Source organism: Monodon monoceros, unplaced genomic scaffold (assembly GCF_005190385.1).
Source record: "Monodon monoceros isolate NGI ecotype Baffin Bay Population unplaced genomic scaffold, NGI_Narwhal_1 Super_Scaffold_20, whole genome shotgun sequence".
Classification (NCBI taxonomy): Eukaryota; Metazoa; Chordata; class Mammalia; order Artiodactyla; family Monodontidae; genus Monodon; species Monodon monoceros.
The window spans coordinates 93397353-93414771 of record NW_021703777.1 but is presented as its reverse complement, the minus strand read 5'-3'; the positions used below and the strand labels follow the sequence as shown (position 1 = coordinate 93414771).

At 42.1% G+C, this 17419-nt stretch overlaps 1 protein-coding gene across 7 annotated transcripts in view; it reads right to left on the bottom strand.

The window, feature by feature from the left end:
• LDB2 (LIM domain binding 2) overlaps nucleotides 1–17419 on the bottom strand; it is a 380819-nt gene that overhangs the window by 238020 nt on the left and 125380 nt on the right. For all 7 annotated transcript variants that reach the window (XM_029235408.1, XM_029235409.1, XM_029235411.1 and 4 more), the window contains exon 2: nucleotides 3013–3115. In XM_029235408.1, the coding sequence (XP_029091241.1) occupies nucleotides 3013–3115 (103 nt within the window). The remainder of the gene's footprint in view (nucleotides 1–3012; nucleotides 3116–17419) is intronic.

The following is a 17419-nucleotide window of genomic DNA, read 5'->3' as shown; positions in this document are numbered from 1 at the left end:
GCTGGGGGAACACTTCATGAAGCCCCACAAGGCAGGGCCAGGCACATGGCCTTAGGGACACACATCCCAGTTGCTACATGGTCCAGTAACCTTGTCTGTCTGGCCTCTCTCCACAGAAACCTCACCCCGGTCTTCTAGGAAGACATCAGTAGTCTCCATCGGCAATCCCAATCATATCCCGCCTGAGGAGGGGGCCCACTCCCATCAGGAGAGTAAGGACTGGGGTGGGTAGAGCAATCAGATTGATACAGAAGAGCTTTCTGAAAGGAAGAGTAATATATCTCCCCAACATAATTATTTCCTGAATTATTATATGTTGAGTCCCCCCTACCCCTGCAACTTAAAACAGATCCAACCATATCCTAGAGCTTATTTGAAAACACCAACAGAGCACTTTGGACTGAGTTCTTCCCATTTAAGTAAGTCCAAGGATGTCGGTATAGGGATTGTTTTGCCAGCATTCTGTTTGGGATATAAACTTTTCCCCAAATGTCCATTCATTCATTCAATCATTCATTCAATGAATATTTATTGGGTACCTATGTTGTGCAGGTTTCTGTATTAATCTGAGAATTCAGCAATAAATAAAACAAAGCCCCTGTGCACAGGGAGATAACACTCTAATAGGGGGTGACAGACAACAAATAAACAAGTAAACACATATTACATGATTTACGGCAGCTTAGAGATAAGATCTCTTAGAGCCAGAGGAACCCTCTGAAAAAGTAGACATGGGGAGGGAGAAGGAAAAGATTTTTCTAGTAAGGATTAAGTAAACCTCATCTAGAATACTTCTTGGTACCTAGAATGAAAGCAATATGGGGAAATGTTTTACATACACAAATGTAATAGCCAAGTCCTATTTTCTTCCTCAGAAATGCAAAGCTCTCAGCTCCCCGCAAGGTCTCCAGGAAGTGCTGCAGCCCCAGCCCAGGGCCAACATGTGTTTTCCCTGTCCACCCGGCACAGTGTGCCTGGACCGTGAATGGGTTAAGGTGGCCGCGAGATGCTTGGAGCGCTGCATAAACAGCAAGCGCGTCAGGCGTTCTAAGCATCCTTCATCCTCCCTATCTCCCGGTCCTAGGCTGTCAATCAACTGTCACTTGCCCGCACATCAGCAGCGTGTGCACATCACCAGGCTGTCAGCAAAGCAGCTGGTGAGACTGGGCTCCAGACTGTCGATCATCTTTGTTTCTCTTCGCCGCTCGGGAAATATTTTGGTTCAGAGAAACAAAGAAACCTGGGCAACAATGGCTCGTAGTCAGGCATTTACTCCTGTACATGAATATGAGATCTTAACAAGCACTGATCATGCCTCACCCCCAAATGATGTTGGGGTCAGGGGTGGACAGAAGGAAGATTGAGAATCTGTTTTATTAGTAATTCTAGTTCCCTGAGCAGACCCTGACGGATTCACACACACACACACACACACACACACGCACACGCACACACACACACAGCACAGGAACATAAAACAATGATAACTTGAAGTTATCTGAGCTTATGTCTCAGAAAAAAATAAGAAGACTCAGAGGATGGATGACTGCTTGGTTCGACATTATTCACCATTGATCCGGCAGGCTTTTGGGGAGAGAGTAATTGTTCGATTGCCAAGTTCATTTATCTCCTAGGGAATTCTGAAACGGCAGCTTCTGTACCCGACTCTCCCACTCTGTAGGGTGTGAGGCTGCTTGGGAGCACCCACACACAGAAAGCGAGTGAACTTATCAGGACCCCCGATGAAGTGGGCTTGCCAGTGCTTGCAACAGGTGTCATTATGTTGAATGTAAAGACATTCTGGAAAAGCCTTGTCTGGCACACTAGCTGCCCCTCTCACCCAAAATATTTATTAAAAATGTCCCAGCCTCTGAAAGCCCACAATATACAAATCTAAAGAGATGCTTCCGGCAATGAGTTTCAATTAAGCAAGCTGTCCTGCTTTCCACGGTTCGCCACTTTTGCAAAATCACCATCTATTTATTAGCACAATTAATCAACTCATCATACAATAGATCCAAATACTAAGTTATCTAAAGTCCTGTAAAATTAAGGAAAAAAAAAAAAAAAGCACTGGTTGTACTCTAGTGGCTTTGAAATACATTTAGCAACAATCAGATCTTTTCATTGTGTATATCAAGAGTGCTATTACCCATCATTTACTCAATGCTCTGGACCGACTCATCTGCACATACTGTGGTTGGTCCCATCATCAGCTCCGTGTTTGACACATTTGGGATGTTTTACCCTCTGACAGACAGATCCCTTCACGTGTGCAACGCTGATTTCTGAAAACGCATCTCTCTCTGATCTAACTGGACATTAATTGTCTTTGTGCTGACGTATTTATGCCTCTCAGTCTTACAGCACAACTAGCAAATCTGATCTCTGACAAGTTGGCTGAACCTAATCAGGACAGATCAGCTGTTACCCAAGGTGCCACAGGCTGTAATTTGAGGATCTTTACAGAGTTATCACTCGCCAGAAAGACAAGGAACTATAAATTCTGTCGACGCGAATCCCAAAGTGTGTGTTCAAAGCAGCTGTGGCCTCCCCCGCCCCCAAGAAAACATAGCACTTGTCAAATAAATACCTGAGATAATTGATAAGAGGGAATTAGAAGGATATAGCTGATACAGTGATTGTGAGGATATATTTTTAAAGGGAACTTCAGAAGCAGAGCGTTGGGTGTGAAGTGTTGTCAAGCATAAAGAAGGGTCGCAAGGAAGAGATGGACGGCAAGTCTCCACAATTCAGCTACCACTTATCATTGGGGGGCTTGGTTCACATTTGCCTCGCTCTCTAAACTGGCAAATGCCCCAACATCCTAAGCCTCGAAGGAAATCTCTTGCTGCCGAGTCGGGCTGCCACCCGGTGACCGTGCCTTGATCAGAGGCAGGAGGCCGGGATTATTGTCAGCCTGTCAGCACTGTATTATTCTCTGAAGACCCCTGTGGTTTTCTTACGGGCGCAAAAAGAGGGAATATTAGAGAAAATAAACTTCTTTCTTACTGTATCGCTTTGGTCCATCTTCCAAACAAAAGGAAAGGGTTAATGTGGCGTCATCTTCAAAAAACTCGGTGGCAAACGCATCCCACCAGAGGTTGTCGCTATCCTGCAAAAAGACAGATCATTTATTTAACAGGCAAGAGTGGAAAAATATCTCAAAGGGGGAAAGCAAAGGGAAAAAGGCCGAAAAATCCAGTCATCGGTGGCTTGGGACTTAGCATATGTATGTGGGTGTTCTGGAAGAGGTGTGGGCAGGCGTGTGGTCACTCTTCAAATTAATTGCCTCGAATGAGGACTGAATTCCAATTCAATAAATGAGTTAATGCAAAGCAAATGAAAATTAATTCTCGAGGACATATTTGGGGAGATTTAATAAACATATTCTGGAGCACAATGTGACATTTTTTAAGAAAAAGTTTTGTTTTTAATGTAAAATGCATTCAGCTTTTTCTCTCTCTCTTTCTCTTTGCTCATTTAGGAGTCCGATTTTACAAACAGAAAGCACAATATTACAACCAGGTTAAGGAGAGTACATTTTTTAACAATAATTTATTCAAAAAAAAAAGTTGTGTGTGGCTTGTAGCCTTCCTCTATGCAAATATTCCTATAAAAGATACAGGTATTGCTACACGGATTTATGTAGAAAGATGAGTTTGTGCACAAGCAACCATCACATGCATATGGATTGTTCTTGAGGATTGGTTTAAGATTATAGGCAATCACTTGCTCGTTATTAAATCAGTTATTAAAAACAGAATAGTTCAGCAGAATGCAAACCATCCACATGAACTCTGTTTGTTTGTCTTGGGTTGAATGTTTCCCTTGCTCATCCAGAAAATAATTTGAAATTGGCCCAGTTGAAGGCCATTAAAATCATTGCTAAGCTTCAAGGGCAGGGGAAGGGCCTCCTCTAACAGGGAATTAGGAGGGTTATACAAAGTGTTACATTTAAAAGGGGGAATCATACCTGGGCCTCATTCTCTGTATAGTGCTCGATTTACCCTCAAATTCTTAAGCACAATCTTTTTACAGAGAATTGTTGGTTAGCGCCAGATTTCAGGGCAAGATGTTTCCCAGCTGCCTGTCAGATGGCAGAAGGACACAGAGGGGCTCACTGCTCCTCTCTTAAAGGCCCCCACCCTGGGGCCCCCGCCAACGTCTCACCAGCCTCTCTTCCTCCCATTAAGTTGTTCTGCTTATGACAACATTAAGTTGTTGTCACTGGCAGGCCTTGGGAACAAGCCTTCAGTCCCAACGGGAATAAATAAGGGGCCACTGAAGAATGATGCTGTTCCTCTTTTCAGAAAAGAAGAAGCTTAGACAAATGAATGTCCTTGTCTCTTTTTCTCTGGCCTCCTCCCAATCGCCATACCAAAAGCCAACACTTTTCTTAGTAGAATACAGTAAATATAAAACCATCCAGGGGTATATCATGACTCCACATACAAACTACCCCCCTCCCATCTCCCTTCAGAAACAAATGTTTATTGAGCACTTATTACATGCAGGCCCTCGGAATACACAGCAGGATAAGAGATTGGTCTCTACCCTCAAAGGGCTCAAACCCACTGGCAGGGCGCAGCCGACTGAGCATCAAACAGACAGCCTCGCTCCACACCTGAGACCACGGCACAGGGCCTGAATGCTGTGGAAACTGTCAGAGCTTCTAGAAAAATCAGTGGGCTTGGAAGTGAAGAAGCAGCTGGGGCAAGAAACCCTATTTGGGAGCCTGGATACACAGGGTTTTTTTCATTTCAAATTGCTATACGGATGGAAAAAGAATAATGGTTAACATTTATTGAGCGTTTACCACATGCCAAACACTGTTCTAAATACTTTATATACGTTTTCTCACTCGCTCGTCATTACCACCCTGATTCTTGGTTTTGTTTTGTTTTTTTCCCTTGTCAGTACGATATCAGTTTCTTGTGAGTAGGGGCTGTGTTTTGCCTGCTTCTCCATCTCCCAGGCCCCAGACGGTGACGAGGCCATGGTATTACTCAATGAAAGCTGTTCAGTGACTGGCTGGAACTGCTCACGTTATCATCCCAGTTTTACAACTGCAGAAACGGATTAGGTGGTGAAGGTAACTTGCCCAAGTCCACTCGGCCGATAAACAGCAGAGCTGGTGTTCACATGTAGCTTTTTAAAATATTCACGTTCATGCCATAATAGTTATTAAGTGTGGTGTCAAAATGCTGGTTCAAGGAATGATTGTCCCAGAACTATATTTTAATCATGTAATACGATATTAGAGAGAAAGTGAAAGTGGGGGGAACGCTTTCAGAATTCCTATATAGGGACTGGGACTCTCGGACATCTGAGATCTGCCCCGGTCTCTGCCGACTCATTTCTCTGGCGTCCTTGGGAAGGCAAGGGCTAGGGTTCAGAAAGAAGGAAGGGAGATGGAAAAGGGCATATTTTGTCTCAGGCTGGTTTCTCTTCCAGCTCCTCACTGTACTTACTGTCCCACATGCCAGGACTCACGCCCAGAAAGAGGCCGGCACCATGCGGTAGGGCAGGTGGTATTACAACACTGGTGGAATTCGTCCTGTGGGCAATCCTCAGAGGAGGCTCATCCTGACACGACCTCTTCCCAGCTATGTGAACTTGGACAACTTATTTTACCTCCCTGACCCTGTTTCCTTACTTGGAAATTAAGGATAACAATAATGATAATAATAACAACAACAGTAATAACTATGTTCACAGTAGATGCAACAACAGTTACATTAATAACTATTTTGCAAGGTAGATGTGAAAATTCAATAAGTTAATGGCTGTAACGTGCCCAGAAGAGTGCCTGGAACACAGTAAAGATCAATACAATGCCCCTTTCCTACCTTTATCTACCATCTTTGACACCGTTCCTAAGGGATGAAGCATTCCATGCTCTAAAGAACTCTACATCAAAAATGTTTATAGTGCTTCCCTGGTGGTGCAGTGGTTGAGGGTCCGCCTGCCGATGCAGGGGACACGGGTTCGTGCCCCGGTCCGGGAAGATCCCACATACTGCGGAGCGGCTGGGCCCGTAAGCCATGGCCTCTGAGCCTGCGTGTCCGGAGCCTGTGCTCCGCAACGGGAGAGGCCACAACAGTGAGATGCCCGTGTACAGCAAAAAAAAAAAAAGTTTATATATCAAGCATGTCTCCAAATCACTTCAACTATTTGTAACCCATTTACTTGGCAACAATACCTGTCTACAACACAGTGAAAACTCTGAATGGAAATTGATCAAGGCCCAGTGACTAGATCAGTTCCTCTACCTCCATTTTCCTGTCATCTAATTCCTGGTTTTCAGCACATCTGCTAGAAAATGGACTAGTGGAAGGTAAAAGCCCAGGGAGAACCCAGGCTGATCTGAAGTCACTAGGAGAAAAGAAAGGATTCAGGCTGTAAGGAGGTGGGAGAATTGTCTATGAGCAGCCATACAGGTTCCACGGGGCCCAGACAAGTGAGTGTTGGCAGAAATCAAGGGGGGAGGGGGAGTGATGACCCAAGAAGGGGGGATGACATTTGATTCAAACTAACTATAATGGTACATGAGATAAGTCAATGTCTCAGGAAATGTCAGGACAGTTTTGGTAGGAGAAGGTCATATCAGCTGACTATACACACAAAAAAAATCAATTGGCTTTGGTCACAAATCTTGCAAGAACATTCCAAAACTAAAAATGTGATATGTGCTTTCACAGGGCAAGACACATAATAGGTACATAATAGAATATATACACATTTTGGCTGATAGAATGAATGAGTGGATGAAAGACTGGAATTCCTTTTCGTTCCATCAAAAACCCAACTCAAGAAAATCACTTACACAGCTTTTGTGAGCTCTAGATGGTCGACCCTACTTTGTCTATTGGCCAATATTTTTAAACTGACACACAAAAAATTTGGATATTATTTTTAAGCTATAGTTGTCAACTGTCCCCCAACACACATATATAAGGCTTTTGAATTAGTCCTTAGTTATGAGAGGAAAAATGCTGATGGAGAAAGGGAATTAAAAAGTAGTATTTTTAAGAAAACATTACTAAATGTCAAGTACAGGCCAGTCGTGATTTGGCTTTTTTCTGAAGGAAGGAGATCGTGGAAAGAATACATGTTTGGGGGGCCCTGGGTTAACAGTAGTACCCATAACTCAATATTTTCTAAGTTTTTTCCATGAATTGAACCATCTTATATTCACAACTGTCCTAATTGCCCCCAGGGGCAGAGCAGGCATCCTTAGAAGAATTTATACCCTTAACCTCTATGTTACATTGGCTTCAACATATGAATTCTGCCTCTTATTCGCTGATGACCTAAGTCAAGCCTCCTAACTTGTTTGCATCTATTTGCTTATTTGCAAAGTGGGAACAATCAGTTCAGTGGACTGTGAGGGCTAAGGAGAAACTGCCCAGAACATAATAGTTGCTCAATAAATGGCAGCTATTATTATTTTTTCTTATGGTCTCCTTTGACCTTCAGATATTTATAAACAGAGAATCTGAATTTCAAAAAAGTTAAACTCCTTAGTAAAGATCAGACAGCTAGAAAGTGGCAAAGCTAAAGTTCACATCCAAGTCTGCGTAATTCCAGTCTATTTTTTTAAATAGCAAAATTGAGAGGAAGGTACAGAGAATTCCCACACCCTCCCTGCCCGTACACATGCATAGCCTCCCCTGTTACCAACAGCCCTCACCACAGCAGCAGATTTGTTTGTTACAATTGATGAACTGACCAGGCCAGGTTTTTTCCAAATAATTCTGCTTAAAAAGTGATTTTCCACCTTAGGTTGAAGACGAAAAGATTCACAAGAGTAGAAGAAGAGGCCAGCATTAATTAGCAAGAGGAAATTTTGCTTGAACAGATCTCCTCCTCCAGTTCTTTCGGATTTTGCCCACTTTCCCCCACCTTCATGTTGTTTTTCTGAAAATAAACCTCCCCTGTGAACAGCCCTTCCTTCCATTTGGCTGGCTGGTATAGTTCCTGGGATCAGTGAGGCAATTTTATGGAAGACATTTGCCTAATGACTAGGCCAGGAGTCCAGGCAGCCGCTGCAATGCAGCTACAAAGACCTATGCTAAACCAAACACGAAATCTCTGGCAGAAGATCTTACAGTGTGACTGGTGGAATCTCAGTTCTCAGCCACAGAGCTGAGCTAACAGCCTCATGAGTTGTGGACAATGATAAAAAATCAGTGCCACCATTATTCAATGTCTAGATGTCAGTCATCTAGATGGTCTGAGCCTCGCAGACAAAGGCAACATGTGCAAGAGACCAAGGAAATATAACAGAAAATGACTGGTCACGATTCTGCGGTTCTATCTATCCACAGGCTAACACTTCTGTCTCCTGATCGCATACTTGGTGCCTCCATCATTGGAGAAATGGAAGAAACAAGGAGTTCCCTTGGGAGCAGGTCACATGGCCAAGTCCAATAAGCTGACCAGTAGGAGGCTGTGTGAGGAAAGTTTCCAAGGCTGTTTCGCAGCAAGGATTCCAAAGAGGAGCTCACTAAGTCTGGTTTCCCCTAAGGTGTGAAGGGAAGGTAGGATTTTGCTGCCCACTCTCCATGCAGGCAATCCCCTCCAGTCAAACCAATGTGGAGAATAACTAGGAAGGGCCTTGAGACTGACCAGCAGGTCCAGATCAACCTCTCAAGACTTGGAGGTAAAGGTTATGACAAATGCCTTTAAAAACAAACCAATAGCCTGAGGTTTTTGGTAGGTGGGGTGGCCGTGCACACCAGTTACTGCCACATAGCATAGATACAACATTTGGTGGATATATCGGAAAAGACATTCTATCCAGGGAAAAGCCACTCTTAACCGCTCTGGGGACCAGCATGGTCAGGAGTTGGCCTGTGTGGAGCCAAAGGACCCAGCAACTTACCTTGTCGAACCAAGGGTCCGTCTTTAACCATTTCCTGCCTCCTTGTCTTTGCATATGTTGTTCTTTTGGCCTGGCATGTGTAGCAAATACCAAGTCCCAGTCCTTTGATTCCTTTTTTCCCTGTCTCCTGTGCTGGGAAAGCTTGATACCTCTACCCCTGTTCGAGTGTGGATCATATTATAATTGAATCACTGCCTTGCAATATAAATTTATCTAAACTTGCGGCCGCTGTAGAGGACCATGAGCTGCTAAAGGTTAAGGACCAGGCATTAGGCATCCCTCCATCCTCAACAGATCTCCCACCTATAAATTACCCAGTAGGGAGTAGAACAGATGGTGAGGCCGTAACCACACAGTGAGTAAGATTCTTCCTCGGGGCTTCCCTGGTGGCGCAGTGGTTGAGAGTCCGCCTGCCGATGCAGGGGACACGGGTTCGAGCCCTGGTCTGGGAAGATCCCACATGCCGCGGAGCAACTAGGCCCGTGAGCCACAACTACTGAGCCTGTTCGTCTGGAGCCTGTGCTCCGCAACAAGAGAGGCCGCGATAGTGAGAGGCCCGCGCACCGCGATGAAGAGTGGCCCCCCCACTTGCCGCAACTAGAGAAAGCCCGCACACAGAAACGAAGACCCAACACAGCCAAAATAAATACATACATAAATAAATAAGTAAATAAATAAACTCCTACTTAACACCTAGGTATTGAAAGGTTGGTTTTTAAAAAAAAAAAAAAAAAAAAAAGATTCTTCCTTGAAGATTGCAGGAACCTTAAGTCTAAACTCAGTTGCTAGGGGACCAGGGCAATGTACAAGCAGAGGCTTCTCTCTGTCATGTCACTGTTGCCTCACTTTTCATCAGTGGACGTACCAACCATGCATGTGACAAGTTCATATTGATGCAGAAATTACTTCCCACCTACACTGCCATTCCACTGAACCACCTTTGGGCATTTTTCTTGTTCTTTTCAGTGAAACATTGGTTAAGTGAATACACTTCATTGATTGTAACTTAAGTAAGTGATGTTTAAAAATAAGTAAATAAATAAGTGATGTTTTACTTTATTAATTTTTAAAAATAGAGAATAGAGATAATATGGTGAAGGCCTATGGCCCATTATCCAGAATTAACAATTATTAAAATAATATCTTTCTTTCCTTTTTAAAAGGAATTAAAAATTATAAATAAAAATAAACGTCCTGGGTCTCCATAGCTTGCTGTATTTTTCTCTCCCTTCCCCCAGGCTCCCATAAACAACCATTTCGTGAAAATCATACGGCCCTTCCTAGCCCATCTTTTATATTTATATACATACATAACTCTATTCATATATAGCCCTGTTTTATGTTTTTAATATTTTATTTAAATGATATCATACACTATGTCTCCTTCTTTAAACTTTTTTTTTTTCATTCAACATTGTGTTTTGGAGACGTCTCCATTTTATATATTAGGGCCTCTTCTTTCCTTATATAAGCTACATGGTAGTACACTAGATGAAAAGAATATATTTTATTTAAGCATTTTGCTACAAATGATCCCTAGACAGTTTCTAATTTTTTGCCATTACAACAATGCTGCGATAAGTATCTTTGCAGTGTCCCTTTGTGTTAATGTGTAAGAATTTCTCTGGGGCATATATTTAAAGCGCCCACGCCTAGGCATAGAGTGTGCACTTGTGTATATTTTGGCTCTTCCGTTAGGAGGTCCCTATGCTTCCAGATTGATGACTTCTGGTCTGAACATGAACGGGTAGAGATGAAACTAAGCATTTCCAAGCGATATATTTCCAAGTGAGACCTAATAACAAGATCCACAGAATTACAAAACAGAGTCCAGCTCTGCCAGGAGAAGGATGAGCATCTGAAAGTTCAAAGAATATGCAATGATGGAAATACCACTACTAATAAAAGTTTTCCTATCATTCTTTTAAAGGCAGAGTGTATCCCAGGGACTTCATTAACCAAAAGCAGGATGAGTTCTTGACACAACACAAGAAAGGAAGCATAGTTGCTTCATGGTCCTCCGAAATGGCTCATGAGACAGAATGATTGAGTACCAAACACCCCAATGTGTGCATGCACAGGTAGGGAGTGAGGGCCATCTAACTCCATACACTCTGCCACGAGGATTCTCATGGAGGTCATGCTTGCCTTTTCCTTTCAATCCTGGCTGTTGTTTAGTACCTGAACAGTGCATATTTAGTGCTTAGTGAATATTAATAAGTAAAAAGTGGATTCTTTTCCCAAAGCTGGAAAGTAACAATAGCAGAGAGCAGCCTCCAGGTAAATAAAGACGAAATTAACTCAGCCTGAACCCAGACCTGGGTGGAGGGGTGTGGCCTACAATTCTCCGTATATCTTAATTAGGTAAAAACACCATTAAAGCTTCTCCACTCTAAGTAATCCCCTCTATACATTTCTGTGATGAAAGTCCTTGGTCCCTTTGTCCCATCTCACAGGTGAGCCCAAGTAGCCCCGGCAGCCAAATCATATATCAGGATGAGAGATGCACTCAGGTCAAATAGCAGAAGAGAGTCTTAATTATATTTAAAAATCCACAAAAGCATTTTGCTTCCAACTCGGATTCTCTTCCATTCCTATCTCTGTCCCTCTCCACCAAAAACAGGATCCTGGTGCCAGGGTTGCCCCCCAGCATCTTTAACTTAAGCACTGACAGGTTATGTGGGATTTTTGCCAGAGTAATTATTTTTCAATTCAACAATAATGAGAAATTACCATGGCAACCACTTGTCACGTGGCACACATACACCCCCTCCAAAGGATGAACCATACATAAAGCATCTATTTCTTGAAAAGTGTGTTTTTTCAATGAAAATAAACTTAAACAGGTCAAAGTGGAGAGAATGTATGAAGGGGTCTGGAAACGGGAAGATGAGGAGGGCATTGACTTTCTTCAGTATCTTGCGGTTCTAGAAAACAATGATATCTCCTCTCCCTACTGTCTTATACACAGGCACACATAGATAGCACACTATTCATTTGTATCTTACCGTTGTGGTCACTCCCATCTTACACATGTCAGTTGACCTCTCTTAGAAAACACTGCAGAAAAAACATGTGTCTCCAGGACCAAGACTGATGCACACTTGGCCAGACTTGCTTTCCCTAAATTTCTTTGCCTGTCACTTGCATATGTTGAGACAGAAGATAATAATCTCCTGCCAAATCTCCTGGCTTTCCCTTTCTAGAGGCTCTCACACACTGAAGGGGGTGCAGGTTTTTATTTTCTCTAACTACAAAGGTCTTTTTGCTTCCTTCATTTCTCCAAACCTAGGAGTCTTGTATCAAACCATGTTTATTCCAAATTAGCTGCATTTAATAATAGTAGTCAACAGTTACATAGCATTTCCGTGTGCCGGCCACCATTCTGAATCCGTTGACTAATATAAACTCCTTGAAACCTCACAATGACCCTAGGGGCTAAGTCCTATTATTCATGCCATTTTATAGATGAGAAAACTGAGGCACAGAGGAGTTAAATATCTGCTTAAGACTATGAAGCTAACAAGCAGCAGAGATATTTCAAACACTGGGACTCTGGCTCTTGAGTTTGGGCTCATATAAGCACTTTACTACGACGTTCTTTGTCTAGAGCAAATGTTCTTCAAACTTTCTACTGTCTTCTTAGTTGTTTCAATCTCCAATTAATGCACTGAATGTTTGGGGCTCTGTTTCCTGAACAGACAGCTCAAAGCAAGGCTTTCCATCACATCGATGGAATTCTACATCGAGACACAGAAATAAAAGTAATAAGGTAAGATCATTTGCTCTCACTAGCTGGTAATTTTGAACAAGCATGTAATGAACACAGGGAGAGAATTTTAAATCCCCCCATTTTATTTAATGTTATGGAATTTTTTTTAATCTCATGTCCAAGAGGTTGTAGTTTTTTTATATGTATTTATTTATTCTTTGGCTGCGTTGGGTCTTTGCTGTTTTGCGCAGGCTTGCTCTAGTTGCGGCGAGCAGGGGCTACTCTTGACTTATTGCGGTGGCTTCTCTTTGTTGCGGAGCACGGGCTCTAGGCACACAGCCTGCAGTAGTTGCAGCATGCAGGCTTCAGTAGCTGTGACACGCAGGCTCAGTAGTTGTGGCTCGCGGGCTCTAAGAGCACAGGCTCAGTAGTTGTGGAACGTGGGCTTAGTTGCTCTGTGTCATGTGGGATCTTCCCAGACCAGGGCTTGAACCTGTGTCCCCTGCATTGGCAGGTGGATTCTTAACCACTACACCACCAGGGAAGTCCCCCAGAGGTTGTAGTTTTATTTTGTTTTTTTTTCTCTCTCATTCTCAACTATGACTTTGTTTATTCTCAACTTAATTGCATTTGATTTAACAGTAAACGTTATCATTTTAACAGAGAAATTCTAAAATGGCATGTTACTAAGAGAGTAAATTATGTGTCTTGATAGAACATCTCAGGGTTTCACTCACAGTTCGAGGCTTCCCTTTTAGAAAGTGTCTACTACATTTCACTCCCCTGTGCTGGTGCCTTGGGAGAGACATTTCTTAAAACAGGCAGAGAGACAGGAATTGGCGTCCAGCAGATATGCCTCTGTAGCTAAATCTACATCAAACACCCCAAACACCTGGAAAAATCATGTATTTCAATCTCTGCCCTTGACCTACGAAAGTATTAATTAATTGTGAGGATTCCAAAGAGAAATGCTATTTACAATAATCTAAAAATAATGACTAAAATGTATACAAGTTGAGGTGCCAAAAATAAGCTTTGGATTTATTGCAACTATTATGAAATCATAACTTTTTTTAAACATTTGGATTGGTATCAGCTTTATGAGGGCAGGATTTCTACCCGTGCCTGTGTATTTGCTAACACCTGGCAGGCATGCAACAAATAAGTACTCAATTACTTGATTATTTAAATTATTTCATTTAACAAATAAATATCTGTTTAATTAAAACCAGCATATTCTCAAAACCCTGAAGAAACACGATCGTGTTTTCATGATGGTTGGACACTTCTATTCTCTTTTTTGTTCACATGTCTGTTAAGCAGGGGTGTTAAATATTTAATGAGTGACTCAACGAAAGTGCTTAGGAGTTTCACAAGGAATTACTTTCTAGTCATCACAGAATCCTTATCAAGTTGGTACTTTTATTATCCAAATTTAAATGGGGAAACTGAGGCCTCAGGAGGTCAAGATATATACCCAAGGTCACAGACCAAGTAAGGGGCAACATTGGGATTTGGTTCCTGAATGTTTGTTTCTAGCTGCAAAGTTTCACTGCCTATTCTCATCTATACTATTCTGGTGTGAAGGAGGCGGAGTATTTTCTTCATAATTAAATTTCCTCTGTCAGACTCCAACCTGGAAACACGCACTCTGACATATCAAAAAATAATATACTTGGGACCCTGCGCAAACCCACTTTGAAAATGACCTAGCGAAGCATTACTCTAGCAGCATGGGTCTCGCTGGTGACAGTTCTGGGCGGCGAGCACCATACCTCATATTACATCATACCCTCTAGGTGTGAGAGGTCCTGAGAGGCAGGATAATGTGATGAGGCAGCAAGTTGTATATCTTGGGAAAAGTGCACCATAAAATCAGGCACAAATTTTCTGTTCCAACATACACACAGCAGACAATGAAAGAACACTTCTGGAAAAGCTTGCAAGATGCAAAAGTTTAATTTTGTGACCTGCCCAACTGCATCGGAATCAAATGACAGGAATAATTCTTAGAGTTACCACTCAAAATTGGAAGGCCATGCCAGGACTGAAGCAAGAAAAGAAAACTCGTGTTTTCCCCTCTTCTTCCTTGGGAAAAGGGAAAAGGTTTTTGTTCACAAAGATAAATAGAAGAAATCCAGCATAATCTCAAAACTCCGAAGGAAAATAACAGGTTTCTCTTGATGATGGTCGAAGGTCTCCATGCTCTTTTCAGTTTACACATCTGTTTATTGGGGTCTTAGATTCCCCCTAAGTCTGTATCACAGCTCCCAGCTTCTCCCTGGCCTCCAGATCCCTGGCTCCAGCTGTGTCACCAACTTCCCCCCTTGTTAACCAAAGAGGCATCTCAGACTGAACATGGCCAAAGCCAGACCCACTCCTATTTTTACCACATCTCAAACCTATTCTCCCCACTCTTTTCTATGTCAATAATGTAATGCCAAGTTGTCATTCTCTTAGCCCAAACTTTTAGGACATATTCTTGACTTTGCTCTTTTCCTACGTCCACACCCCCAATCCAACAGCAATTTCTTTCCAACCTAGAATGGAGTCCACCTACATTTCTCTCCCTCTACCTGCACTCCTTGTCTGGGCCTCCAGTACCTCCAGCCTGGACAGCAGTGATTGCTTCCTAATCTTTCTCTCTGCCAGCACTCTGCTTCCCTGTACCTGTGCTCTGCTGAGAAGCCTGCATGATCTTTGAACAACGCCCACTAGATTGCATCACTCCCTGTCGAAACCATCCGGTGGATTCCCATTCCTGCTTTTAGCCATGGAGCAAACTGCCCTGTGTGGTTGGGACTTGGTATTTTTCCTTGGCCTCAGTTCCCTTCATTGAACACAGCTCACAAGCCTGGGCTCTTGCAACACAGACCTTCCTTCTAACCCGGGGCCACGCTCTGGTCCACCACAGAGACATTTGCACTCGCTGTTCCATCCGTGAGTGATGCCTTTCCTCTACTTGGCGTAGCTTTCTCTTCCTTGTCATTCAAATTTCAAGTTCTGTGTCACTTGTCACTAGTCTATAGGAGCCAACTTTTTTACCTAATCAGTCAATGTTTTTTCTCCAGGAGGAACTTATCACTTGATTTGGTCTATTTGTTGTCTTCCTACCTACTAAAAAAACATAAGTTCATTGAGATCCTGCTGCCCACTTGGCTGTAGAACCTGGTACACAGTAGGTGCTTAATAAATGATGGCTTGAATAAATGAAAATACCAAAAAATGTGTTACGAAAAAAGAAAAGAGAAATCTTATCAAAGAGACCACATTAATCTCTCTTTTGGACTTCTACAGGGCAACAATTCCCAGATCCAGACTTGTCACAGCGCATTTGGCTACAACTACATAATAGAGTACTAGGAATCTACCAGAATCTTTATTCCCTTTAATTTTTAAAATAAATATATATCATGAATTAAAAGCATTAAAAATATTCATGCCCTTTGACTTAGTAATTCTATTTCTGGGAATCCATCCAAAGGACATAATCCAAAACTATGTAAATGTTTTATATGCAAAAATATTCACCACAGGAGCCTTCATAATAGCAAAAAAAAAAAACTAGAAACAATGTGCTGTCCTACAAGGGAGAAATGATTCCAGAAACCATGATAGAAAGAAAGAAAGAAAATAGGAATCTTTAAACATAATGTTAACCCATGGTTTATAATAACACAAAGGCATGCTTAGGTTATAATGTAAAATTAAGAAAGCAAGATGGATAAACAGAGCAGTAGGGCAGAATGGAGGGCTGAGAGACAGAAGCATGCATGGGACCTGGGTCTATGAAAGAGGTGGCCTTATGGGGGAGGGGGAAAGGATAGACAAATGGGTAAGTAGTGTTGGCTTTTCACATGGAAAAAATAAATTTGATTCCACTTCACATAACCAAATATAAATTCCAGATGGATGACACATATAAATGAAGAAAAACAAAGCTTTCAGACTATTTGAAGAAAAGAGAGCATATTTTGTGTGACCTCAGAACAGGGGGAAAATTTGTAAACAAACACAAGACAAATCATGAGAAACAAGCGATCCATTTGAATCCATCAAAATATAAACATTTCATATGACAAAAGACATTGTAAACATGCTACAATATAAATGATGAGCTGGAAGAGGATTAATAACTAGGATATATAACAAACTGTTCCAGATTAAAAATCAATAACATATAAAAGAGCAAAAAATGTGAAAGTACTATTCCCAGAAAGTGGTCAATAAAGCAATGAAGAGATGTTCTGTTTCACTTGTAGTCAAGAAAAGGTAAATTAAATCCAAGCCCTTGAACATCCATGTGATTGTCAAAAAAAAAAAAACTGAACTATGCCACACATTGCTGGAGAGCTGAGGAAACGGGAACTCTCATGCACTGTGGTCACTTCTCATCGTAGTCTGAAAGCCCCGATGCACAAGGTAGGCAGATGCCAGCATTACCCACCCACTCAGCACCTACCACTCTCCTGGACGTCATTGCAGCCTGACAAACTTTCCCTTTATCCCTTCCGTTTCAGTTATGAAAACTTGCAATACTCCTCTCACCACACATATTTATTGTGTGTTTAATTATGAACCAAACACTGTGCATTATATATTTCAGGCTTTTGAGCATGATCAGGTAGCTACTATTATTATTCTCCTTTAACAAGTGATAAAAAAAACCCCAACGCTCAGACAGGTTACTTAATTTTCCCATTCACACAGCTGGTACATGTTGGAATCAGTGTTCAGAGCCACGTCCTGGCTTCAGAACTCATCCCTTTTGACTGACATGAGACAGAAAATATCAGTAATAAGAGATCACATATAAG